The sequence below is a fragment of the Marmota monax genome, unplaced genomic scaffold (assembly GCF_021218885.2).
Source record: "Marmota monax isolate L192 unplaced genomic scaffold, Marmota_monax_Labrador192_F-V1.1 WCK01_AAM20220418_F8-fsc00025, whole genome shotgun sequence".
Taxonomy (NCBI): Eukaryota; Metazoa; Chordata; class Mammalia; order Rodentia; family Sciuridae; genus Marmota; species Marmota monax.
The window spans coordinates 11,033,379-11,060,975 of record NW_026691950.1 but is presented as its reverse complement, the minus strand read 5'-3'; the positions used below and the strand labels follow the sequence as shown (position 1 = coordinate 11,060,975).

General features: G+C 32.6%; 2 protein-coding genes across 20 annotated transcripts in view; one reads left to right on the top strand and one right to left on the bottom strand.

Moving 5' to 3' along the window:
* Positions 1–6,524, top strand: part of Lnx1 (ligand of numb-protein X 1) — a 168,353-nt gene extending 161,829 nt beyond the window's left edge. For all 4 annotated transcript variants that reach the window (XM_046461173.2, XM_046461092.2, XM_046461250.2 and 1 more), the window contains 2 exons: positions 5,403–5,561; positions 5,946–6,524. In XM_046461173.2, coding sequence (XP_046317129.1) covers positions 5,403–5,561; positions 5,946–6,081 — 295 coding nt within the window. In that variant the 3' untranslated portion in view covers positions 6,082–6,524. The remainder of the gene's footprint in view (positions 1–5,402; positions 5,562–5,945) is intronic.
* Fip1l1 (factor interacting with PAPOLA and CPSF1) overlaps positions 4,428–27,597 on the bottom strand; it is a 71,263-nt gene continuing 48,093 nt past the window's right edge. For 8 of the 16 annotated variants that reach the window (XM_046461873.2, XM_046461437.2, XM_046462114.2 and 5 more), the window contains 6 exons: positions 24,607–24,633; positions 22,540–22,594; positions 21,570–21,625; positions 13,443–13,656; positions 8,347–8,484; positions 4,428–7,648 (listed from right to left, as the gene is read on the bottom strand). In XM_046461873.2, the coding sequence (XP_046317829.1) occupies positions 7,501–7,648; positions 8,347–8,484; positions 13,443–13,656; positions 21,570–21,625; positions 22,540–22,594; positions 24,607–24,633 (638 nt within the window). In that variant the 3' untranslated portion in view covers positions 4,428–7,500. The remainder of the gene's footprint in view (positions 7,649–8,346; positions 8,485–13,442; positions 13,657–21,569; positions 21,626–22,539; positions 22,595–24,606; positions 24,634–27,597) is intronic. The other 8 variants (XM_046461972.2, XM_046461511.2, XM_046462224.2 and 5 more) reach the window with 1 other exon arrangement.

Genomic DNA, 27,597 nt, shown 5'->3' with positions numbered 1-27,597 from the left:
GCATAACTTTTCTGAAAACAAATGGTAAAAGTAATTTCAAATGATCTAAGTGATTTTTTTTTAAATAAAGGCAAAGTGCATATTACTTTTACTTATTTATGGAACTTTAATTTTGTACCTGAGGTTGTTAGAAATATGGTAAAACCACTTTACTTACAGAGGTATTGGCTGATGACGCAATGAAATAAATAAATGCCACTTATACACAAAATAAGTTCAAAACCAAAATAAATTTTGAAAGAAAAAGGTATTAGATTAAAAAGTCAAGAAGTAGCATTTTGAGTTACTAAGCTTAAATAAGTATAATATATTGTCAAGGAACTTGTGAAGACTAGCCGTATGCTTAGAAACATTGGATGAATCTGTGGTCAAAAAAAAAGTACCATTTTCTGGGGGCTAAAAACCATTATAGAAAACCAACTTATAGAAGAATAAAGCCAGCAACATATTTTTCATTTTACTTATTTTATTATTTATGATTTTATTATTTATTTTTCCAACATATTTTTCATTTTCATTGGTGCACAGGCATTACTATGCTGGCAAATCTTTTAGTAGGTGTAAACTTTAAACATAATTGTGATGTGAGAATTCTTTTTAAAATTCTTTGGCAATAAACATAACTAACTGAACCATATACCACCATCAAAAGTTTACTTTTGTCAGTGAACTGGATGTTTACATTTTAGGTAGGACTATGTTTTGCTGGTGCAAATGCTTTGATTGGCAAACTTTCTGAAGTCTTTACCCAGATTAAAGAACCTGCACCTGAATGAATGTACTTGATACAATGCTTCCTTTGAGAAACTCTGCTATGAGAAAAGATGTCAGCTGACCTGAACAATGTGTTCAGGGATATGGTAACAACCGAGAGCTCTGTAAAGGCTAATAATGCATTAGATTCTAACTTACTCTCTTTATTATGAAATAAGGAAACTAATAATAAAGAACAGTTATCACATTCTGAATAAGAGGGTTAGAAAGAAAAGTTCTTTCAAAAATATTTGGACCAGAGATTGAACCTTTATTTTTTTTCTGTAAGCTAGAAAGTCAGTCTAGTTCCACCTTTTAAAGATGTAAACTGGATAGCCAAACTTTATTATTTGCCAGATTATCTTTGGTATTTTTACTGAGCTTAATATTTCCTGCAAGGAAGAAATTCAAGATGTTTTTCAATGGCCAGTAAGATCAAAGGGCAAATGAAAGTTAGAAGCTTAGAAGAATAGTTTCCATAAATTGTCATGATGTAATTTAACAGCAATTATCAATGAGGTGGTGAGGTAAGTTTTGATATTGCATATCTGCAAAATGTTATCGTCATACATCTTACAGATTTGATAATTATAGATTTTTCAGAAAACTGATAAAAAGGAAATTCATGAATCTAAAATTCACATCATCTGAGAGATAAAACTGTAACTTTTTATTGTTATAACAACTATCATTGGATAAATTTTTAAATTTTTTTTGGTTGTAGTTGGACATGATAACTTTATTTTATTTATTCACTTACTTTTTATGTAGTGCTGAGGATCGCACCCAGCACCTCACATGTACTAGGCGAGCGCTCTACCGCAGAGCCCCAGCCTCAGCCCTGTCAATGGATAAACCTTGAAGTTAAATTATCATCTGCTTTATCTTTTTTATTCAACTTTAAAATCCAAGCTTACTAAAATTGCTTTAGATTTTTTTCTTGTTCTCATGAACACATCTGAGGCTGGTTTTTCTAGTACAGTAGTAAAAATACAGTTTGAATATCCTTTATCCACTGCAAGTAGCACCATCCTTAAGACAACCTAGTAATAAGGTGATCTCATACTTAAAATGCTATATACATTTGTTCCAGGGGTGCACAAAGGCATTCAATATGGATACTATTTCTCTCATAACTTTTGGAAAGTAACTGAGTTAATAAAAAGTTGTAACAATGGTCATCTATATTAATCCTTTCTGTCCCACTGTCCAATATGTGGAACGCCCATAAAAACGTAAATATAGCATATAACAGAATGGGATTCTAATTAGAATAAGTTATACTCCATGTATGTAGTCGAAATACACTTGACTGTCATGTATGCCTAAAAAGAATAAAAATATAGCATATGACAATATAGTAATAATATTAACATATAAATTCTGGGTTATTTCCAACCTATTTTAGTGTACCTGTGTTTAATTTCATTCAGATTTGAAAACTTGAGAAATCATGGGTAAATCTCTGTTAAACACTTTAAGTGAACTATTGTTTTTGTAATTCATTCTGTTTTAGATTCACTGAAATACTTTTACATTGAAATATAATAAAAATGTGAGCTGGAAATAAAAATAAATAAATAAAAGGTGGTCCTTCACCACTGGCTGAGACATAGCTGCTTCAGAAGCTGGGATAAACAAAGTTAATCAATAATAGGAGGCTCTGTACTGTACACTCAAATTCATTGAGTTACTAGTAATGGTTACACGCAATTCAAGCTAAAAAGTTAAAACCTTTCTGAACAAACAGGGGTAGCAAAGTTAAAAGGCAACTGTTTTGTTAAAAGGCAAATACTGGTTATAGATTGAATTTCCTGCACTCAGGGCAAGCTCCAAATAAATATCCTTCATTCACTCACTGTCTTTCCAACCTCTGCTATTCTAACACCATGAATTACCCAGGCTCGTATTCTCAAGTGTCTTATTGAATAAATTGGCATATAGGACAATACAGAAAATTTAGAAAATAAAAATTTAGAAAAACCTTAGCTTCCTGAGTTTCCTGAGCCACTTGAGACTTCCCCATACTCAACTTATTCAATAGAGCTGAATTTATATTTGAGGTAATCATATTTTCTCACTGGGAAAAAATGACCGAAGTCCTTGTTATTCCTTATACTATGTCATGTCTTAACCCTAAATTTAGAGACTGAATTCAGAATAGGAAAAAAGCTCATATTTATATTCAGATGGTAAAGTTGCTTAATCCCAAAGACCACTGATCAAAAACAGCTGCCAGGGGCTGGGGTTGTGGCTCAGTATAGAATACTTGCCTAGCACGTGTGAGGCACTGGTTTGATCCTCAGCACTGCATAAAAATAAAATAAAGGCATGCTGTTCAACTACAAAAAAGAAAAAGAAAAAATAAACAAACAACAAAAAAACCCAGCTACCAGTTTCTCCACTGGGAAGTAAAATAATGCAACCTAAGAAAACAATGCCCTTAAGTATCAACTAACCAGGGCCTGACTAGAAAGGACTTAATATACTGAGCTCTTGCTGCTACATACAACAAAGGTAAGTACTAGACAACACAAATGAAAACCCTGTAAACAAAACAAACTTATTAACCTGATACCTAGATGAATGAATGCTGCAAGAATCTCTGTTATTCACCAATATACTCCCAGTATCTAGAGAATGGCAATATCCAAATGTCAAACATCTGAAAAATGACCCAAGAAGACACCTGCTTTCGAAGGAGTCCAGAAAAATAAACACACTTGTGACTTAAAAAAGGTTGAAAATGTTAAGTTTTAGATGGTTGTTTATTTGTATGGAATAAAATATTCCTTAAGGGTCAAATAATTTCCCAGGAGATACTTAAAGAAAAAAAAACCAACCAACCATAAGCAGCAGACAAAAGAATGAGAAACACTGCAGTTTCAAGTAGTGCTCTGTTTGTGTGTGCGTGTGTGTGTGTATTAAAGAATCACAACTAGGAAATGTTAAAACAGATAATAGTTCATGACTTTGGAAGAGAAATCACCCAAGCTTGTTTGGAATCAGATCTAAGTATTTGTTTTTCCTTCTATATGAATTATCCTTAAAATCTAAGTGTGCCTCAATTTCCATTCACTTCATGCCTGCACGCTTCTGAGCTTCCTTTCTCCCCAAAATTGCACACAACCACCCAGGTTGGTGTATAATGCTAGGGGTTTGGGGAACAGGTGATTACCTGCTTTGTACTGAGCATTGACCATTATGTAATATGTGTATCCAAAGTGGCTGGGGTTGTGGCTCAGTGGTACAGCACTTGCCTAACATGTGTGAGGCACTGGGTTCAATTCTCAGCACCATATAATAAAGGTTCACTGACTGACAACTAAGAAAAATTTTTTTCTTTTAGATGTGTACCCAAAGACCACAGCTCTTATAGGATGAATTGGCTACTGATATCAAGGTTTACTATGAAACAGAGCAAATATTTTACAACAAAAAAGGCATCTTTCTCACTTAATGAAATTCACTCATACTTCTTGCTGTCATCTTGGTGAACAAAATCAATTACTGTAAATGTTGTAGGACAACGGATACAAATCAAAATTGGGTATGGTGTTGAATTTTAGCACATTTTAAAAGTATCCATCAAACCAATCCCAAAGCCATCATGAAGTGTTAGGTTACATTGACAAGCAAGGTCAGTAGCACATGTAATGACCAACTTCATTAAATATTTTACAAGAGACTTTTTATTGGTGTCAAAAAACAGTTAATGAATATTTTAAGGTACAGTTTATAAACAAAACAGTCATACCTTGATTTTTATCAAAATGAAAATGCTAATTTTCTGTCAGACCAGTTCTGGAACTACAGCTACACAAGGTGGACAGGGGGATTTCAGAATAAACTCTAGCTCCTGACACACCTGTCTCTATGGTAACTGGAACACAGTTTGCACCTGGCCTGAACATATGTGAACACTGATCTGATGAGCACTGAATAGCAAAAGATTCTCTTTAATTTCATTTTCTATTTTGAGGATTCTAGTCATTTACAGAAAAGATGTGGTCTTTCCTTCTCCCATTCCTTTTATAACTTCTAATTCAGTTTATGCCAGGTTGTTTTTCCTCCAATGTGATTTATTCCTATAATCTTTAAATGTGCCTCAATTTCTATTCTTTTCATGCCTGCATGCTTCTGAGCTTAAATTAGTATCAACTAATATTTTTCAAAGACCAAGAAAATTGCAGAACTTCATTAATTAGTGTAAGTTTAAATTTTTCTCATTGATAATAATCATTTACTCAAAGGATCTTTGCCTTCATTAAAAATTCATATCCACAAGTACATAAAATTAAGATATTCACAGGAATGTTTCACTTTGGTTTATCAATAAGGATTCAGGCATACTCAACTAATGCATATTCAAACTTGTCAGAATTATGATTATCTTTCCCAGAAGACATAAAAACTGAACATAACACGTGATTTTTTTAAGGGTCTTCAGCTATGGAAAACAGAGAATCAATTACAAAGAGCTGGCTTAAGGTATGAAGGTGACTGGGCTATGAGAGAATTTGAATGGGACCTCTCCAGTGCTACTTGGCCTAAAAAAAATGCCAATAAAAAGAATGGGAGATGAAATCACAATTATTAACAGTTAAAACTTTTAACTGTGCAGATACACTGATTACATTCTATTTCAGGTACTTATATAACTGTAAAGATGTTGTATTACGAAGAAACACAGCTGGAAGCCTGGGCTTCTGCATTGTAGGAGGTTATGAAGAATACAATGGAAACAAACCTTTTTTTATCAAATCCATTGTTGAAGGAACACCAGCATACAATGATGGAAGAATTAGGTAATGACAACTACTTAACAAAAAACTTACATTCATATATTTTGTTTTCTACATGCAAAAGTAAGGACCCATTTGAAACAAAGTATGTAGGTACTGTACTTATTGTGGGGGGGGGGTATAAGAAATTAAACATTGTGTAGCATTTAATTTCTAAGAAATTCAAAATTACACGCCCTCTTGGTCCCAGTACTGCAACTTCCTGTACTTTTAGCATCCCTTCTAACACAAGCTGAATGAATAGTGAGTTTGGAGAATTTTAGGGGGTGGGGGGATCCTCAACTAGAGTAATATGTAATTAAAATGAACAGATATAGCAAAAACTAGGACCAATAAAAACTTAAGCAATGGACTAAAATATTAATAATCTATCTTGTTTTGTTTTAGATGTGGTGATATTCTTCTTGCTGTCAATGGTAGAAGTACATCAGGCATGATACATGCTTGCTTGGCAAGGATGCTGAAAGAACTTAAAGGAAGAATTACCCTCACTATTGTTTCTTGGCCTGGCACTTTTTTATAAAATCAATGATGGGCCTCAGAAAAACAAAAATCACAAATAGGCTAAGTTGAAGCAATGTTATTTATCAAGTTTTATATTTAAAGAATACATTGTAAAAATGTAAAAAAAAAAAAAAATGACCTAATGAAAGCCAGTTACACCTCAGAGAATATTCTCAAAATAAAAACCACTATTAATAGTTTTTAATTCAGTGTGGAAGATTTATCATTACAACTTTAAGTTTATATTTTTACACTTGATTAAAAAGTCCAAAAGAAATGGTTTATATGCCCCACTGAATTCAAATCAGTGATTTAAATAAAAAATCTGGTACATACTTAGTTTTAGAAAGAGTGTATATGGTGATTTTTAATTCAAAAGCCAGAGGATTTTTTTAAAAAAATGCATTGCTCAGAAACATTTATTTCATCAACTGAGAAATAAAATATTTTTCAAAAATCATAGTTGTCTTTGTATTTGATTCTATTGTTTACTTCTATTATCATCCATTTAAAAAATCCCAGTAATTCTATCTTTGAAACACCAAGTTGTTACCACAATTTATAAATGCCTTCTAAAGTTATCCCTAAAATTCTGTTTCACTTTTGTTTTCTTAGTTTTAACAAGAAATGACTAATCTAAATCTCCTATCATGAAGTTTATTTTTATTCACAATATAGTTAGTAATGGTATTAAAAAATCCACATACTACTCTATCAATAAGCCTTGGAAAACACCTCAAGAAAGGTGAAACCGGCTTGACCCTGGCTCAGAGCTGGCCATGAGGCAATTCAACTTTGTGTCACAGTGACGAGTATCTATATGTGCCTGCTAAAAACTACACAGAGAAAAGTTACTTTACAGGTCACCCAAATGCTTTCTAGATTTCATTAATTTGGATATAAAAGTATCCGGTTCAGTTTTACCATGGACACAAATTTATAATGCTGAAAACTTGTTATAAAAAATTATAATATAAAAAAAGTGTACAAGTTCTTTAGTATGCTTAAGCAGGACTGCCATAGCAGTAATGTTAAAGACTCAGGGGGGCCTTTTAATGCCTTTGCAGTGCGACCTCTTATGAGACTGGTGATGCATTTACAAGAAGCCTGTGGCCAAGGTGGATCCTTGACCTCCATCAGGTACTTACTGTGTATGTGCATAAGCTAAAGAAAGCTCTTTAAATTCCCTGCTAAGTGACTCATTCACATTACTTTCTTGAATATAAAGTCATAGCTGTCTTTTATTTTTTTTAAATATTACAAGACAAAGATTTTTAACTTAACATGAAAAATTCACGTTTATTTTGGGAAAAAAGTTAAACTTTCCATACTAACAGAACAAGATTAAAGGTAAATTTCTTAAACATTATCCAGAAAAATAACAAGATTTATAGTTTCTATTTCTGGCACTCATATACACAAAAGGCGAAAAGTGTGCCTACTCCGCAGGTGCAGCTTCAGTGCTCTCCTGTTCGGGGGCAGGCTCACTGCCAGCTTCTTTTCCTTCTTTGCTTCTTTTAGACTTTTTGTGCTTATGTCTCCTGTGACTGTCTCCTTCTTCACTTTCATGGCGACGTCTACTATTACTAAAGAAAAACAAGAGTGTTGTGTTTAAAAATGTTTAAAAACACAAGTAGTGACAAAAATCAACCCATTTAAAGTGAATTCATAATTCAGAACTAGGTTTAAGATAATTTAACCCCTTCTTTCCCTCTTAAACGCATTTTGCAAAGAAATCAGTTTTGATGAGACTTTCATGAAGATTACATTATAGGGGCATCTTCACTGGTAATATCCCAGATTCCCATTTACTTTATTCTGAAAGACTAAATAGAAATTGGCAACGGAAGCACTTTATCAAAACAGGAAGTACAATGCTATCAGGCTGATTTTCAGCAAACAATAGGTATTAAAATTTAATGATTTTTTTTCAACTATAAGCCCTAACTTTTTTCTCTAAAACAAACATTACTTTGATTAATAATACTTACTATTAAGAATTGTTTCATACACAAAAATTCCCCCCCTTGGAATGAGATAATGTAATAAACCCAACTCTCTCATGATTATTTTTATTCCATGTAAATTATGGATTTTGGTTACTAAATGTAGTTTTGTTAAGATTTAAAAATCTTTGTTGAAGCTCATGAGGAAACAACTATTTCAACAGAATATCCTCAGTCTTCCAGTTAGGAACATGTACTCTACTGGATATTTGGAAATGTCTGCTTTTACTTTTTGAAGTCAAATCAGTTTGTATCTTGGTTTCAAAGTAATTCCCTACCTGCGAGATGACTTGTGTCTGGTTTCCTCTTTCTCTCTGTGTCGTCTTTCTCTATGTCGTTCTTCTTTCTCTCGACTTGCCCTGTGACGCTCGTAGCCTCTTTCTGCATATTCCCTGTATCTGTATCGCTCTTCATCACTGCAACAGAAATGGAAACAAGTTTTCTTGACACTGGACTATTTATTCTTCATTACTGCATATTACAAAGGAAGAGACTCTGAAGTCCAACAGAAACCTGCATATTGGCATCTCACAGGGTAGGTGGGGAATAAGTATTTGTTGAACTGAGAGTCACAAATTAGTACTAGATCTAATGTAAGAATACAAAATATGATAATTACACATTATGTCTATTCTGTGCTGTCATAAATGTTATAACATAGATTTCATGTAATACTTTTGTATTTATTTTAAAAAATGGGAACTATTAACTCCTTTAAATTTTAATTAGCAAGTTTCTTTTTGCTCCATTTAGAATTAAAAGCATATTTGTATATATCAGATTTCTAATCAAAATTCCTACATTATCTGTAAAGTCCTGGACACACAGTAAGGATTCTAAAAATATATGGTTCACAATGCCTACAAGGTAGAAAGCAGATGTTAAATATTTGGCTTATCAATTATAGAAAATACATTCGACTAGCAGAGAGGTACAAATATGAAGAACAGAGACATCAAACCAACTTCTATAACACCCATAGAGAATACATGAAGACAGGACATACCTGCATTCTGGCATTCCCAATTATTTCATACTACAACTCTTAGGGGTGGGGGTTTGTTTGCACATGGCTAATAATGCTGAATTCATAAGTGTAAGCTACAGCTCTTCATTTTAAACAGAATTACATAAACTGGAAACTGGAACTGATGGCCAGAGTTAAAGAGTAGTTTTTCTTTTCCTTCCCAGATCTGTCACTCTTTTCATGTCTTTTAACTGACACTCCTCACTCGATCTTTCTCTTATCCTTCAAGTCTTCTTTTTTTAGGGAGTGGGGTGGGGAGGTTGACATAGAAATCATAACTTTCTACAACATAACATCAGTAAATTCTCTCACATTAAAAATTTATCTTTTTAAAACTTTTATTGGTTCTTTTTAGCTATACAAAACATTGGGATTGATTTTAACATAATTATAAAAGCACGGAATATAATTTGTTCTAATTCAGTCTCCAGTATTCCCCCTTTCCCTTTCTTTCTCCTTCCCTCTACTCTACTCCCCTTCCTGCTACTTACTTACACTGTTTTTAAAATTAGTATCTTGTGGATATATACAGAATGGTGAGGTTCACTGTGGTATATTCTTACGAACATAGCAAAGTTAAGTAAGATTCATTCCACTATTCTTCTCTTATCCCATACCTCCTACCTCCCTTCAATCTCCTTCCTCTAGTCCACTAATCTAATAAATTTATCTTTTAGAACACTGTATCCAAGAGGTTTAGTTTGTAGAAATATGTTTAATACAAACTACTAATCTTCATGAAACACTGCAATGTTCAAGAATCTTGGTGGGATATAATGAAATCAGGTCAAAGTATAAGCCATATAAAAGAACAAGCCATTTGTGTTCTCCCAGCAAAAGTAATGTTCCAATAATGCTATATATGGTTTAATGCCAGATCACACTGCTACCAAATTATCTGTGACATATTAAATTTTCAAAGTGTTTAATAATAGAAAATGCACATTACATACATATGCATATGTATATACATATATGTATCTATTTTTTCCTAAGCATGCTTTATACTTGGAAGGCTGGAAACATGTCAACTAGAAGGCAACAAGCCATGACAGGCAGGGTAAAGAATATGGCAGAGTATACCCAGATCACATCCTGACTAGCAATTACTAAACGAGGGACCCAGGCTATAACTAAAACTCTCTAAAAACCTTGGTTTCCTCACCTGTAAAATTGGCAATAATCATTTTCAGGATTTTTGCACATTTGATAATAAAGTGCTTGGTATAAGAGTAGTCACTCAATAAATGGGAGTTTTGGGTGGATTTAATAGTTAATTTTTCAGAAGCAGAATATTTTTTATAAAGGTTACTGGCCCTGTAAGAATTGCTTATCTCTGAAGTAGAAAAACTAGCACCACAGCCAATGTATATAATAATTAAACCCTCTCAAAAAATGAAGTTGTCTTTGTAATGACTCCCAACTAGATTTACATAAAAATAATTAAGGTCAATTATCTCATAATTTGTCATTTGTATCCCTCTCTTTTCCCTCTTATCCTAAAACTAACTCTTGTTAGCTTTATAGCCTTTAGATTATGAAGACACAGCTCTATGACAGGAACGTAGGGGCATTGGTCCTATAGGTAAAATATGAAGACCCTCCTACTTTCATCCCTTTTCTGGTAAGTGGCTTCAACATAAACATTTCTCTGGGTCTGGAAATAATTAGAGCCATTTGAAACACTCTAGAATGACCAATCTTCTTTCTGGCCCACAATTAAGCTGCCTAAAAAACAGATGTCAAAACTGGCCTATAATTTTCAAAACAATGACCCTGTAATTTATAATGCAACACATACTACATACCACACTGCTTTTTAGATATTTCTGTCAGCCTTCAGAAACAAACGGCTTTTACTTAATATATTTCATGCAGCTTTTCTAGAGGGCAATTTTTTTCCTAGAATGATTTAGAATGTATAAAATTCCTTTGCCTTTTGCCTGTCTGGCCTTAAGCTTTTAGTTAAATTTAGGTAAACAATGACTCCTAATTCCCTACCTAATTTTAACTATTATTAACAGTGTGTGTAGACATATACATACATACACACACACACCTTTTTTTGCGGCGAGGGGGGGGGGGTTCTGGGGATTGAACTCAAGGGCACTAAGCCACATCAACAGCCCTATTTTATATTTTATTTTGAGATAGGGTCTCACTGAGTTGCTTAGCACCCTGCTTTTGTTGAGGCTGGCTTTGAACTCGAGATTTTCCTGTCTTAGCCTGCTAAGGGATTACAGGTGTGTGACACTGCGCCTGGCATTATTATTAACACTTTTCAGTTTCAAAAAAAATTCAGTAATATCTGTGCATGTGCATATTTGAAATAAAATAATTTAGCCTCAAATCTTCAAAATACAGCATATTTATGCAAAGAAACATGAGTTATACCAAAGCAATTCATTTCAATCTTCTTTCATATTAAATTTTTGCACTAAGTTCCTTACTTTTGAATATGTATACTCTAGAGGTAAAAGTACTTTCTCAATTGCCTATAGATACTAACCACTTCTCTAGCAATCTCTTCTCTATCACCATCTTATCCTTTTAGAAAAGAAAGACGTTTCTTTCACCAATTTTACCATCATATAGTGGTCCAGTTTACAGAAACCACCAAGTACACTTTAAATTAACTCTTTTTAATTTAAAGTATCAACTTCAGTGAGAACTATTTTATTTAAGGAACCATAAAACTTCCATAGCGCTTTGGCTCTTCCTATCAATGCCAAATAGTACAAAATGGAGTATTTGGGCTTATGTCCTCCTGAGCTGTTCTAAATTCAGTAGTGAAGAAATTAAAAAAAAAAAAAAAATCCGTATGGAGGATAGTCCCAGGAAAACAAAACAAAGCAGAAGCGAAGCAAAGCAAAACTAAGTGCTGGTACTCAGCATCTTATTTTGGGCTCTGTGACAACGGCATTCATCTTTGACAGTGAACACAGATTAACTCAATGTAGATTAACTCATTTATCTGAACAGAAAAATGAAGCCAGACTTTGTTCTGACAGAAATTGTGAACTGGTTGTCTGGCTGGACAGTGAGAAATATCTTTTTTCAATTAAGTTGCATTGTAGCTCTTTTCCGTAAGTGAAATGAGGAAAATTTGCAGTTCCAAGGTTTTCATTAAAATAAATCTTTAACACATATTACACTGTTTTCCTTTTTAACAATATTTTAGCAAATATGTACTAAAATTAGTAGTATTTTGGTCTTCCCAACCATTTCTAAGTTAAACAAGTTACACTGTCTTTAAATGAAAGACTAACAAATATAATTGGTAGTCTTTTAATAAATTTGCCACTTCTTACAAGAAACTGAGAAAGTGAAAGACTTTATTACTGACCATATGTATGGCACTGAACTGCAAGCCCTAGAAAAATAGGAGCCAAGTCCTAATCCTGGTATCTGTGAATGTGACCTTAGTTAGAAACAGGATATTTGCATAAATAATCAAGTTAAGATGAGATCACACTGAATTAGACTGCCCTAATATATGTAAACAAGGCTTCTTAGTGCTTACCTCTACATATTAAAAAAAAAAGCTAATGACAGACCATTTAGTCATTAACAATAATAATATTCATTCATGAATACATATATTAACTGGGGATGAGGAAAAGTTCTTCCATCACATTTATGGGATATATTTCCATTACATTGTTTTTAGTATATTTATTTATAATAAGGAAAATAATAATTAAAATCAGGATAAATTTTTGAAAAACCATTTCAGATACCTAGGTCATGAAAAAAGCTACTTTAAATATTTTAATTTACACACATATATTGCAGAAAAGATAGGATAATTAATTTAAAAATTTTTAAGACTAAACATTCTTTGGGAAAAGTGACACAAAAGTGAAAATTCAAGCATAAAAAAACAAGGTAAATTTCCAACTGTTAAAGAGAATCTATTCATTTTTTAAAAATGGATGATAGTGTTTGGCAAACCACAATATTTTTAATCCATGGGACACATTTAAAAGAGTGACACTTTTATTTTTAAATATTAACATTTACAATACACTGGAAGTTACAATGTACTGGAAGGTATATTTGTAATATACTGTCAACTATTTAAACTAAAATTTTAAATGGTTAAGATCCAAATTTGCAAGGAGGTATGAAATTCTTTTAAGGGATAAGTGACCAAATAAATTTGAAGACTTGCTCTAAGTAATGGGAAGCCTGTAAGCATGGAACAGATCCGATTTTAAATTGTTTATTAACTACTTTTCAAGCATCCTTTCTCCAAGTTAATTGGAATTCACTTCCTTACCCCAAGTACTAATTTGAAAGATTAAATGAAATATGCATGTACAAACTCATGCACACCCAACAAACCTGTTGAAAACACTTGGGGTAGGACTGTGATCACGCTCCCTCTCTCTCTCTCTGGTGCGTTCTCGTTCTCTGTCCCTATCACGATCTCGCTCTCTGTCTCTGTCTCTTTCTCTATCTCGGTCTTTTTCTCTTCTTGCATAATAGTCCCATTGCTTGGTGGTGTCCACAAGACTAGGCCATGAAGGAGCAGAACCAGTAAGATGGGGAAAGGCAACTAAGGAAAAAAAAAGAAAACCACAGTAATTAAAAACAAAGGTTATGGTACTTGAAAAACAAAGACCAAAAAACAAACAAACAAAAAAACTTCTCCCCCCAAAAAAAGTGTCACAAGATTAAAAGAGAAATACCAAATGGCATATACCCCTGATATTAAATAAAGATCTAGCAACAAATCTCAAAAGACCTAATAAATCTTAAAGTCCATTCATTTGGCAAGGTAAATAGGAATCAGAATTAGACCACAAACTTCCCAATATAAAAAGTAGAAATCAGAATACACTGGAGCATCTTCGAAGTGTTGAGGGAAAATAATTATTATTCTACAAAGGTATACTCAACAAAATTATATTTTAAGAATAAAACAATGATGGGGCTAGGTTGTGGCTCAGCAGTAGAGTGCTCGCATAGTTCATGTGAGGCCCTGGGTGTGAGGCCCTGGGTTCGATCCTCAGCACCACATAAAAATATATAAAATACCATTGTATTATGTCCAATTACAACTAAAAAAATAAATAAAAAAGAATAAAACAATGGTATGTATAAAACAAAAAAAGCAAACAGTATCAAAAGTCTTCAAGAAAACAAGATATACTATTAGACAAACTTTGAAAAAAAAGGTGAATTACAAAGATCCAAGACAATTAGTAAAAGAAGTTACTCTAGAAAGCTGTAAGATCAAAGGAGGGTGCAACATGTACACTCAGAAAAATGAGAAATTATATCCCATCTATGTATAATATATCAAAGTGAACAAATGCATTCTACTGTGATGTATAACTAATTAAAACAAATTTTAAAGATTTAAAAAAAAATCAAAGGAGGAAATAATTGAACAAATAAATGGTAATCATATATACAAATAAATTATGCTAACCAATAGTAGAGTTTTTTTAAGAATAAAATTAAAAAATTCATTTTTTTTATAACAATGAATCACAATAGAATGTCAGAAGAGTGTCCTAAGGTCTCTACTGATGAGGAAGGGGATTCAGCTATCATTTAACTACGCATAATAAATTTCCAGAGGATCCACTAAAGAAATAAGAAAAAATTTACTATTTCAAAACAATATAGGAAAAAATGAAATTAAATAATTAACCAAAAAACACAGTCAATTCAAAAGACTTAAAATCACAATAATAAAAAGGGACTGAATTCATCAGTTCAAAGATAAAAACTGTTGATTTATACTTTTAAAAAACCCTCTGAATCTCCCAGATGATTAGTTGTGTTGATAAAGCAGATTCATACAAAAATCATTACCTGAGAAAGAAAAAATGATTACATGAAAAAATGCAATTCACCAACAAGAAAATCCCTGAAAGTTTAAATTTGTTCTAACAAAATCACCTTAAATTTTAGAATGAATGCTGATGAAAGCACAAGTAGAAATAGTAAAATCCATGGGAGATAATTTTTCAATTATCGACATATTAGGTTAGCAGACAAAAAAGTTTATAAAGATTATATTAAGTTTGAATTAATGAACATGACATAGGATACTAACCTTAACAAAAAGTACTTATTCTCAAGCACCCAGAAACTTTTAAAATATACATGCATAGGATAAGAATAATAAATGCCATATTCTCTGACTACCTTGCAATTTATGTTAAAAGTCAAATCTAAAAGTTATGGGTAAACATCCATACATTACAAATTAAAAACATATTTCTGATAACTCATGGGTCCAAAAAATTCCTAAATTTAAATTGCTATAAACTAAACCTACGGCAAAAAAATATGATCTATAGAAAGTTTAGGAAGACAAACTGTTCTAGAAGGAAATCTAGTCTTAAAACACTATTAGAGAAGACTGAAAATTAATGAGCTAAGCTTCCAACCTACAAACTTAAGAATAAAATGATCCAATAGAAGGGAGATAGAGAATTGAAATCAAGTAAATAAAAATTCACCATATAAAAGTAAATAGCTGAAAGGTGGTTTTTGAAGACTAGGAAAAACATGACAATCATTTAACAAGATTAAAAAGAACATATAAACAATATCAGAACCAAAAGAGACTACCAACTAGATATTGCAGAGTTAAACAATAAAGAGAACATTATATACTTTATAACATTGCACTGTGTAAAACATGGCTGAAATGGGTTCCTACAAAAAACAAAAACAAAACTTTAGCAAACAAAAATGACTCAAGAAGAAAAAGAAATCTTGAATAATCTCATAACCATAAAAGACATTGAATCAATAATTTAAAATCTTCCCACAAAGCCAAATAGCTTTTACAGGTGAGTTCCAATAATTTATAAGGTATAGATCTAGTATTCCAATATTATCCAAATAGAGGGAAGAAGAGATTATTTCCTAACTTTTCCCATGTGGCTTGTGTACCTTGATACAGATAAAAATCATAGGTCAGTTTTATGCGAATTTAGACGCCCCAATTCTAAATATTAGCAATTATTGCTTAATCAAAAGAAGATAATCAATCACAACCAAGTTAGGTTAATCATAGCAACCAACAGTAGTTTAATATTAGAATAACACAGAAATCTAATTTCTCAAAATAACAGATCAGAAAAGAAAAATAATTATAATCATCTCAAAAAGCACTTGATTCAATTCAAAATCCATTTACAGTTTAAAGCCCTTGGAAAAGTAGGACAGGATGGAAATTTTCTTAATCTGATATGATTCCATTAAAAACATGATAGTAAAAATCCAGAGGCATTTAAAGAGAAAAAGGATAATTTTATTCCTAGTACTTCAACATTATATGGAAGGTCCTATTCAGAATAAGAACAACAACAACAACAAAAGTCAAATACTACTACTACTACTACAACTACTACTACTAGTAGTAAACATAACAATAATTAAAAATAAATAAAAAAAAATAGGAGGGTGAGGATAAGGAAATAAGTAACTGAAAAGAAAACTGTCATGATCTATAGGTGATATTACTGTCTGAATAGATTGGAGAGATTTAAACAAGGTAAATGCCTACAAGATAAATATAATAAACAACCAATTCTATTACTAATTCAAGCAAACATAAATAGAACATGTGGTTCAAATGTATATACCATTTGCAGAAGCAACTCTGTATTAAGTACCTACAGACTACATCTAACCCAAAATATGCTGGTGTACAGATATGATTATAGTAGCTTATCAAAACACATTAAGGAAGATCTGTATAAACGAAGAGTTTTCGCTGAGGGATATATGCACTTCTGCAAAGGTTTGAATTCTACACAGAATGATCTATAGCACCAATGTAATTCTAATATAGTCTAGTAAAAGCAAGAGCTCTGAAGCCAGGCTATATGAATTCAAATTCTCACTGCCATTTGTTATGTCGATCTAGGGAAATCAATTAACCTGGTATTTGATTTCCTCATATGAAGCATGAAGATAACAGTACTATCTACTTAAAGGCTGTCAGGACTATGTGAATTAATGTAAGTTAATGTAAACAAATTGCTCCGAACAGTGTTACAAATAACACTATATAATGTTATTAATTATTAATCAAAACCACAACAGAGATTTTCAAGGAACTTGGAAAAGTATGATAATACTTACGAAGCAGAGTAGGGAAGATAAATATTGCTGCACCAGATATCACATTATGAAACTTGTGATTAAGAGGTTATAGCATTATTAGTAGATAACTAGTCAATTTAATTAGCCAAATAGTCTACAGAGCTCCCAAGCAGACTCATTCATATTTGGAAATCTGATATATGAAGATGATATTGTAGGTCCCCCAGGAAGAACAGATTATTCAATAAATGATGCTGGGACACTTTAATTCCAGATGGCTTAAGGACTTACATTTGAAAAACAAAATTTACATTTTTTTTGAAGAAATAAAAGCATTAAAGAATATCTTTATGTACTTGAGGTAGAAAAAATTATGATCCAACTATGAACCAACCAAAGTAAGATGTAATATGACTTTATACAATTGATGAAGTATTAAGGAAAAGATGAGTTTACATACTTGCTATAAGATCTATCTCCTTTGAGGGGCTTAGGTGTTATAATTTATCTCTGCAGTGCCCAAAGTTTACAGAGCCATAACAATGTGAATATTATTTATTTTTCAGCTTTTAGAATAAAAAATCTGTTAAGAGTACAGGTAACTGGGGTTCCAGGACAGAATGTAAATATTCTAAGTGCATGTCCAGCCAAACAAAACAAAGATGCACTAATATTCTACCTAGTAGTGGTTGACCACACATGTAACAGAGGTCAAGCATATAAATAAAGAGAAACAAAACAGTGGGGAAAAGGAGAGAGGCAATGATAAATGGGTTTAAGGATTATTTTGAGGTGAATGTAAATGAGAAGCAGATAAAAGAAAAGTTCTTTGCCCTCCCCCATTTGCTTAGAAATGGAAATAAATTTTACAAAAGGCATAGGTGTCCTTCTTACCCTCTCTACCAAGAAAGACACTGATCTACAGATATCTTTAAGCCCTTATCACACTGGAGAACACACCAGAGTAAATTATATAACAATCTCGACCAACTAGCCTTTGTCTACTATATATACTGCATTCCCAGCATTGGATCCTTTGTCTTGTCACTTCTCTAAAATTTTCCGTTTCTTTGTTGTAGATGCCAATCTATGCCAGATTTTTTTTTTCTTAAGTCACTTCTCTGAGAACTACTCATTTCCTGGGTATCTTATATCACATGAAGCATACCTGTTTTTTTTCTCTTATTAATCTGTCTTTTGTTAGAGGAGTCATCTATGTAGACAGAAAGTTATTTTTTACCCTGACCTACCTACACACTCAACAACTTCTAATTTTCCTCCTAATCCAAGAAGGTAACACTTGTCAATCCCAACCTTAATACACACCCTATAAATCCACAATTTCTTCACAGTAAATAGGCAGAAAGGAACTTTTTCAAATGTGAATCTCGTAATTTCACAACTCAGCTTAAAAAACTAATTGGCTCTTCACAATGCTCTAAGAGGTCCAAGCTCCACAGCATGGCTATACAAGCAAAGCTTGTTTAAGTGATCTTTGCTTTATTGTGCTTTGTGGATATTTTCTCAAATTGAAGATTTGTGGCAACCCTCCATCACACAAATCTATTGATACCATTTCCCTAACACCATGAGCTCACTTGATGTCTCCATGTCACATTTTGGTAAGTCTCAAAATATTTCAAACTTTTCAATATTATTATTTCTATGATGGGGATCTGTGATCAATAATCTTTTGTTACTACTATAATTGTTCTGAGGCATGAAACTCCACCAATAAAGCAATATTAATCAACAAACATGTGTGTTCAGTCTGCTCAACTGACCAGCCTATTTTATCTTTCTCCCTTCTCCTACAGGCCTCCCTCTTCCCCAAGACAAAATATTGAAATTGGGCCAGTTAATAACACTAAATTGGCCTCTAAGTGTTCAAGTAAAAGCTAGAAATAATTAAACTTGGTGAAGGAGGGCACATCAAAAGCTTAGGTCAGAAGTTAGACCTCTTGCACCAGACAGCAAAATTATGAACGCAAAGGTAAAGTTCCTGAAGGAAACTTTAGTAAACACAAATAATGAGAACAGTTTTAGTCTTATTGCTGACATGGAGCAAGTTTTAGTGGTCTGTAAAGAATATCAAATCATCTGTAATATTCCCTTAAGCAAAGCCTAACCTAGAGCTAGGACTTAACTCTTCATGGAGGCTGAAAGAAGTGAAAGAGATACAGAAGAAAAGCTTGAAGCTAGCAAAGTTTGGTTCATGAGATTTAATGAAAAAAAGAAAAAGGAAAAAAGCCATCTTCATAACATGAAAGTGCAAGGTGGTGTGGCAAGTGCTGATGCAAAAGTTGTAGCAAGTTATCCAGAACATCTAGTTAAGACAGTGATGAAGGTGGCTACACTCAACAACATATTTTTAATGTAAACTAAACACAGCCTACTAATGGAAGAAGATTCACCTGTGATTTTCATAGTTGCAGAGAACAAATCAATGCTTGGCCTCAAAGCTTCAAAGGATGGGCGGGCTTTTTTATTAGGGCTAATGCAGTAGATGACTTTAAGTTGAAGTCAATGCTTATTTACTATTCCAGAAATCTTAGGGCCCAAGAATTGCACTAAGTCTACTTTGCGTGTGCTCTGTAAATGAAACAACAAAGCCTGCATGGCAGCAAAACATGGCTTATTGATTATTTTAAGCACACGAAGACCTATTCCTTATAAAACAAAATATATCTTTCAAAATATCAAGAGCTCTGAGTTGCTTACCTACATTCTAACAAAACTTTCATTCTGTAGTCTTTGGATTAAGGGGGTAATTCTGACTTTCAAGCTTCTTTAAGGAATACCTTTCCTAAGGCTGTAACTGCCATAGTGATTCCTTTGCTAGATCTGGGCAAAATAAACTGAAATTCTGGGAAGGATTCACCATTCTAGATGCCATTAAGAATAGTTGTGATTTATTGGTTAATATTAACATTAATGACAATTAGAAAGCAGCTGATTCCAATCTCCCTGGATGACTGTGAGGGGTTAGGATTCAGTGGACAAAGTAACTGCAGGTATGAATATGGGAAAATAATTAGAATTAGAAACAAAAAATGAAGATGTGATGAAATTACTGCAATCTCATCATAAATTTTTAATGCATGAGAAATGCTCCTCATTAAGATGGCATCTACTCTTGGTGAAGATGCTGAGAAAAATGTTGAAATCACAAAAGATCTAGAATAGTACATGAATGTAATTGAGAAGGCAGCAGCAGGGTTTGTGAGGGCTGATTCCAATTTCTAAATAAGTCCTACAGTGGATCAAGTGCTATCAAATAACATCATAAGCTACAAAGCATTCTTCCTGAAAGGAAGACTAAATTAATTATTGTTGTCTTATTTTAAGAAATTGCCACGGCCACGCGACCTTCAGCAACTACCAATAGCAGTCATCATCATTGAGGCAAGACCCTGCACCAGCAAAGATGTTAAGATTTGGCTCAGGTGATTTTTTTCTTTTTCTTTCTTTTTCAAAAGCAATAAAGTATTTTTAAATCAAGGTTCTTTTAAACATAATACTATTGAACACTGTTACTATAGTGTACTATAGACTGTTAACTATAGTGTAAACATTGCTTTTACATGCTCTAGGAACCTGAAAACTTTGTGTGACTTATTTTATTGCAACATTTGTTTTATTACAATCATTCAGAATCAAATGTGTAACATCTCTCAGACATGCTTGTACTCCCCTACATGAAGCCTATCATGTTCTCACATCCCCTATATTTGAACTACATGGAAGTCAAATCATCTACTACTACACCCCTCGGGAGTGCAAGACCCCTTCCACCAAACTCCCATGACACTTTTAATAAGCCATCCCCTTTCTAGTCTATTGATGAGAGTGACTACCACGTCTCGCTGTAGCCTTAAAATTTAGTACAATGCACAGCATTTTAAAAATAAATGAATAAAGTGGTATCAAAAAAACTTGAATAAAGTCATTACACATGAACAAAAAAGAAGACCTACAGATAATTTACAAGAAAAATTAAAGTATCGAGGGGAAAAATAAGAATATTAGATGGATACTATGACTCATACAAGGATACAAGACAAATTTGTGACAAATCCTAAGTCCTTTTAGGAAAAGGTACAAATATCTCTTATGCTACTGTTTACTAATCTTTAAAAGTTTAATCAACAAATATTTAGTCAACAAATAAACAAAGTTTAAATCAACAAATAAATAAAAATTATTTTGTTAAGTAACCTGGCAGATACTTAACCTAGTTATTTCTTCAGATAATTTTTTTCACTTCTCTTTAAGATGTTATTTTAAATCACAGAAACACATTTTTATTGCTTTAAAATAGTTATGTACTTTATTGAATCAAATTAAATATGGGCAACTAATTATAAATCTGAATCTAGGTGACTAACAACTTACCATTGCCATATGGAAATGCACGTGCAGAACGGCTATCATAACCAGAGGAATGTCCGCTGTTGAGGGAAAAAAATGTATTTTTACATCTGTTGCAAATTAGTTTCAATAGTTTGGTACAAATGGAAAAACAGCAAGGTAAAATTATAACTTATTTTTGAGACAGGATCACACTAAATTGCCTAGAATGGCCTCCACCTCCTGGGCTCAGGAAATCCTCTGCTTCAGCCTCCTGAATACCAGACTACAGGCATGCAGCCCTGTGCCTGGCAAAACTTTTATTCAACTCTGATATATGTTAATGCTATAATTTTATTTATAAATACTTAAACACAGGCTCTTAACCTCAAAAAGCCTAACACCTATTTTTTGTTTTGCAGTACTGAGTACTGATCCCAGGACTTGTGCATGCTAGGTGTTTATTTCTGAATGATTTCTATCTGCCAAGAATTGTGCTAGAGCTTCAATCTTCACAACTTTATCAATCTGTATAGTAAAAAGGGAAACTAAGTCTCAAAAAGATTATGAAATTTGCCTGGCAACACTGTGATTTCAATGTTATTAAATACACTGTTAAACCCTCTGCTGTTAAACACAATATTGACTCAATATTACTCAGAATATTCTTCAGTACAGCATTCCAGGTGATATAAACTGTTTAAGAGATAGGCATTATTCATTATTTCCAATAAACTCTATTTCCCATAAAACTGATGATACTCAAAAGTTTTTAACCATCTAGCAGTTTCTTTAACCAATGTATCAGAAACCAAAGATATTATTTCAAAATATTATGATTTCATTTCCTTTGCCCTATTTTGATAATAGGCTGTAGGTCTAACATCTTATAAATTAAAAGGCAGGTGCTGTGTTTATAAAATTATCTTTGAAAATATTACCAAGACATGTACGTGATTCTCTGTCAAAAGGCAATCACAATGATAAAAAATTTACAGTATTTATAATGATTTACCTTTCTATTGTTGGTATAAGAGATGGAGGAGGAGCACCTGGTGGAGGAGGAAAACCTGAAACATTCAATCATAAGACAAAAAAAAAATAAATAAATAAATTAACAAAATATATGTTTAATGTAAAGAGCAAAACAAAGTTGCTGAGTACCACTAAATTTCTCTGGGGACATAAACGTGCTTTTCTATGTTAAAATGGACAGGAAAAAAAATGGAGCTTAAACTTATAAACAGATTTCTGGAGCAATAAAAATTTCCATATACAGTCTGGCCTAACACAGAACACAAACTGGGAGTCAGGACACCCGGTCTTATTTTCAGCACCACACACAGCCCATTTTGTGAGTATGAGAGTTAGTCTCAATGCCTTACCTTTTCCATATAAACAACAGTAGTAGTGTTGCCATCAGATATATTATACTTGAAATATTTTAGAAGAAAAGCAAATAAAATAGCATTTACCTCTATTAAAAAATAGCTTGAGTTCTACATGTATAAAAATTTCCTTTAAAAATGTGTAACTTTAAATCAAATCTTACCAGTAAATATATAACTACTTAAAGCTGAGAACATCCGCCATTAAATATGCTTTAAATAGCACAACCCCAACAAATTACTTAACAAAGAAAGGCACATAATGGAGTTTTTGATTTGTTTGGAGGAAAATAATTTGTACCTTTATATCATGAGGTCTGCATTCTCAATAATTTATAATACTTAAGTGAAATACCACGGATAATATGGCTAAAAGGGATTTTAACAGTTAATCTACTCTACACTTTCAAATTCAGATAGGCAATATAGCATCACAACAAAGACTTTAAGATTCCACAACCTACAATACCAATTCCTTCCAAGTTTTAACAACTCTCACTATTAGGAAATGCATTAGATTATATAATTGAAATTCCTCACACAATTCATCTGCTGTCCTGATGAGGACAAGTATTCTACTGTCATATTATCTATTACCTTCTACATATTTGAAAACTCTTCCATTAAGCTTCCTTTTTAATAGTCTATGTAAAAATGAATCCCTGTTATCTTATCCCTTCTCAAAACTCCATGTAAATCTTTTTCGTTCTGCTTTAAACTACTTCCAAGTTTATCATGCTTTCCACTGTATACAATTTTAGGGTCTATAACTTCTCTATAAAACGTATCAATATAACCAAAAGTTTAGCCATTGCCACATTAGTCCTAGAGTCCACAATCCTATGTTACACAGCCTCACAATCACATTGCCTTTTAAACTAAAAAGACACACCAATTACTTTGATTTCTGATAAGTCTTTTTTAGCCACATTCATACACAATCAGTGACTATCACATATGCAAATATTTACACTATCCTTTGCAATCTCAACTTCACTACTTCCGTTTATTTAGGCCATTCTGAATTTAGACCCAAGCAATATCACCTGTCATTTTCTTTATATCCTTTGGCTTTTAAAATACTGAACTTACTAAACATGATTACTAATAGGGTTTGCTCTCACAAAATAAAAAGAAATAACTGACCAAAAAAACAAAACAAAACTGGGCTACACATAAATTCCTACTGACCATACCACTCTAACAATGAACAACAAATCACCAGTCTGAGAACATCCACCTGACCAGTTAATAATCCTTCTAATTGCTGTGTGACTCACAACATATTTTCTCATGATACCGAGTTATGCCACAAGGGTAGAGAAATCAGAAACCGTGATAAAGTCAAGATAAATCATTTTTCTCTTCTCTTATAGTCACTTCATCATATAAAAATGTCATTAATCTAAAAAGACTTTTAATAAATTTTTTTTTATATCCCATACTGTTTTCTTCACCAATTGATAAGGAGAGAATTTTCTCAGAATCTCTATTTCTACAGAAATGGGTAAGACAGGTAGGTATAAGAAAACTAAGTATCTTAAAACGGGAATGAAGCAAAGGCAGAGCTGAAAATAGGACCTTGAAATCCCAATAGCCTATTCATATTCTAACTGCATCAACACTGTCCCTCCTATAAGCTTGAAATTTCATGTTCATTAACAATGATGGAGAAAACATGAAAAAAGTTTTACCTGGAGGTGGTACAGTTATTGGAATACCTAAAAAACAAGTGATGAAATTTAATATAGTAACTGGATTTCAGAACCTGTTATGTATTTATGCCATCACCAAAACAAACTTTGAAATAAAACCCCTTGCCTGATTATCCTGGCTTAGTCACTCAAGAAAAGAATTCTGTTTTCTTGCAGACCAACAATTCAGTATAACATCCAACTTCCCTGATGAAAACCCATTCTACCAACTTGATAACAAAATTTCCCCCACTAGCTGTAATCACAAATGAAATTAAGAATAAGTTAAAAAGCACCCTTGTGCATACACAAATATCAAACTCCAAAATATTGATTCTAACTAAATTCGATAATCAATGGCTGATCTTAGCACCTTAATCTTTTATTAGAAAAACTGATCAGTGAGCTTCTTTAATACTATAGGAAGTGCAAGACAACTCTGATGATTATGAATATTATTTACTGTTGTAAAGCTCAATGTGGGCCATTCAAATGAATGGAATATAAAGTTGATGAGACATCGTTTTACTATGAAATGTTTTATTACTATTGGCAGGAGTGGGGCAATATTTAATATTTTCCTTGTTTTGTAGGAATATAGCAAATTAATATATATGTACATGTATATATATATATATGTATATATGGGCACATTAAAATAAATGTGGATGATTTACTTCTAACAGTGTCATCAAATATAGTGATTCTAACTCATTATTTGCACACATTATAAACTTTAATAAATTATATGTGAATATTCTCAGATTATATTGGCCAAATGTGCCCTTAAATCCTAATGTAAAATTGATTTACTAAAAACTAAAATTAAATTCTGCATTTTAAATTTAAGAGATACAAGAAAGGCAATTTATGTGGCATGCAAATTGTAACTACTTTCAGTTGAAGAAAAGTAAGATTTCTAAGTAGAAATATAGGAAAAAATTTAAAACAACTTTCTCATGAAAAAGCTTTATACCACAGATAAATTCAACACAATTAGAGTGGTTTACTAAATCTTAAAAACTACATCAAAATTAGTCCAAAAGATGGGGGGAAATCAAATTCATTAAATAAATGCATGCAAAAAAATGAAAACAGAATCACTTTCAGATGTTTTATTGAAAATGGATACCTACTAATAGTTTAGTTTATAATGTTGTGATACCCTTGTTTTATCAGAATAAGAGGTTTATATGAAAAAGATATTAAGACAGCAAATGGCCTTAAAATACAGACCTGATTCAACCTGATACAACCACCTATGCAATCAAAGGATATGCTAAGCTTACAAAATCAACAAGACTAAAAATGGCAGGTAAGACACCCATGTTTCAAAAATCATTAGGCTTCCACAATCTACCAAACTAACCCACAGTTAATGACAATTCTCATCCATCATGAGGTTACCTTGCTGCTCCCAAATCACAGAACTAAAAGAATCCAGCAGCCAATGACAAGCTAACAGAGTACCAGATTCCAAACTAAATGGAAAAATAAGGAAGACAAAGCATCAAATGCTCTTAATATATACTATTACATAATTCTCTTTAGAACAGTACAGATTTTTTAGAACACTACTGTACTTCACTTTTTTATCCTAGTTTCCCCACTTAAATTTACTTTCTTTGGTAAGTAAAATAAAAGACTATACAAAACTCAGCCATCCACTGTCATACTATGAACCTAATAACTTTACCTGAATAATACGCGAGCAGCACGTATCGCTTCAGTTAGTGTTTACTACAGTTTACTAAAATGTGAATTTGTGCAGAAAAATCAAGAAATCACTAGTTAGCCCCTTCAAGATTGAAAAGCATTCAAGTTTTGTGAAATGACCATAAAACAAAGATGAAAGACATATAACTGAATTAAATATACAATTAAGGAAGTTAAAATTACAGTTTGCCGTTAAGTTTCATCTCAGTAGTATCATGGGACAGATTTTTTTAAAAAAGTCAACTGGAACTAAGTACAAAGAAAAATCATGTTTTATATAGATTTAAAAAAATACCTATATACATCAAAAAGTTGGCATGAACTCTAGAAAGTTCTATCTGTGAGACCTCCATTTCGCCTGAAATTTTATTTCAATGTTTATTGGTAAATGTTCATTGAAACAGGATTATAAAGTTGAAATATTATACAACTAATTCCTTAACAACCATCAAGTACATTTTCAAACTACAACTAAGTTTATTATCTGATACAATATTGTGCAAATAACATTTTCATTTAAAAATCACTATTTAGTATTTGATTTTTGTTAACCACAAGATAAATAATGTAAGGGAGAGGAAATTCATCTCAAAAATCCACCTCAAAAATCCCTGCTTTCAATTAGAGAAATGCAAATCAAAACTACTGTAAGATTTCATCTCACTCCAGTCAGAAAGACAGCTATTATGAAGACAAACAACAACAAATGTTGGCGAGGATATGGGGGAAAAGGTACACTCATACACTGCTGGTGGTACTGCAAATTGTTGCAGCCAATATGGAAAGGAGTATGGAGATTTCTTGGAAAATTGGGAATGGAACCACCATTTGACCCAGCTATGCCCCTCTTCAATCAACACCAAAAGGACTTAAAAACAGGGACACAGCCACATCAATGTTTACAGCAGCACAATTCACAATAGCTAAACTGTGGAACCAACCTAGATGCCCTTCAATAGATGAAGGGATTTAAAAAATGTGGCATATATACACAATGGAATATTACTCAGCAATAAAACAGAATAAAATCATGGCATTTGCACGTAAATGGATGGAACTACAGAATAGAGAAGATAATGCTAAGTGAAGTTAGCCAATCCCAAAAATCCAAATAACTAATGTTTTCTTTGATATAAGGAGGCTGATTTCATTTGATATGAGGAGGCTGGGATACAGAGAGGGAGCACGGGAGAAATAGATGAACTCCAGATAGGGCAGAGGGGTTGGAGGGGAAGTGAGGGGGCATGGGGTTAGAAATGATGGTGGAAATGTAAT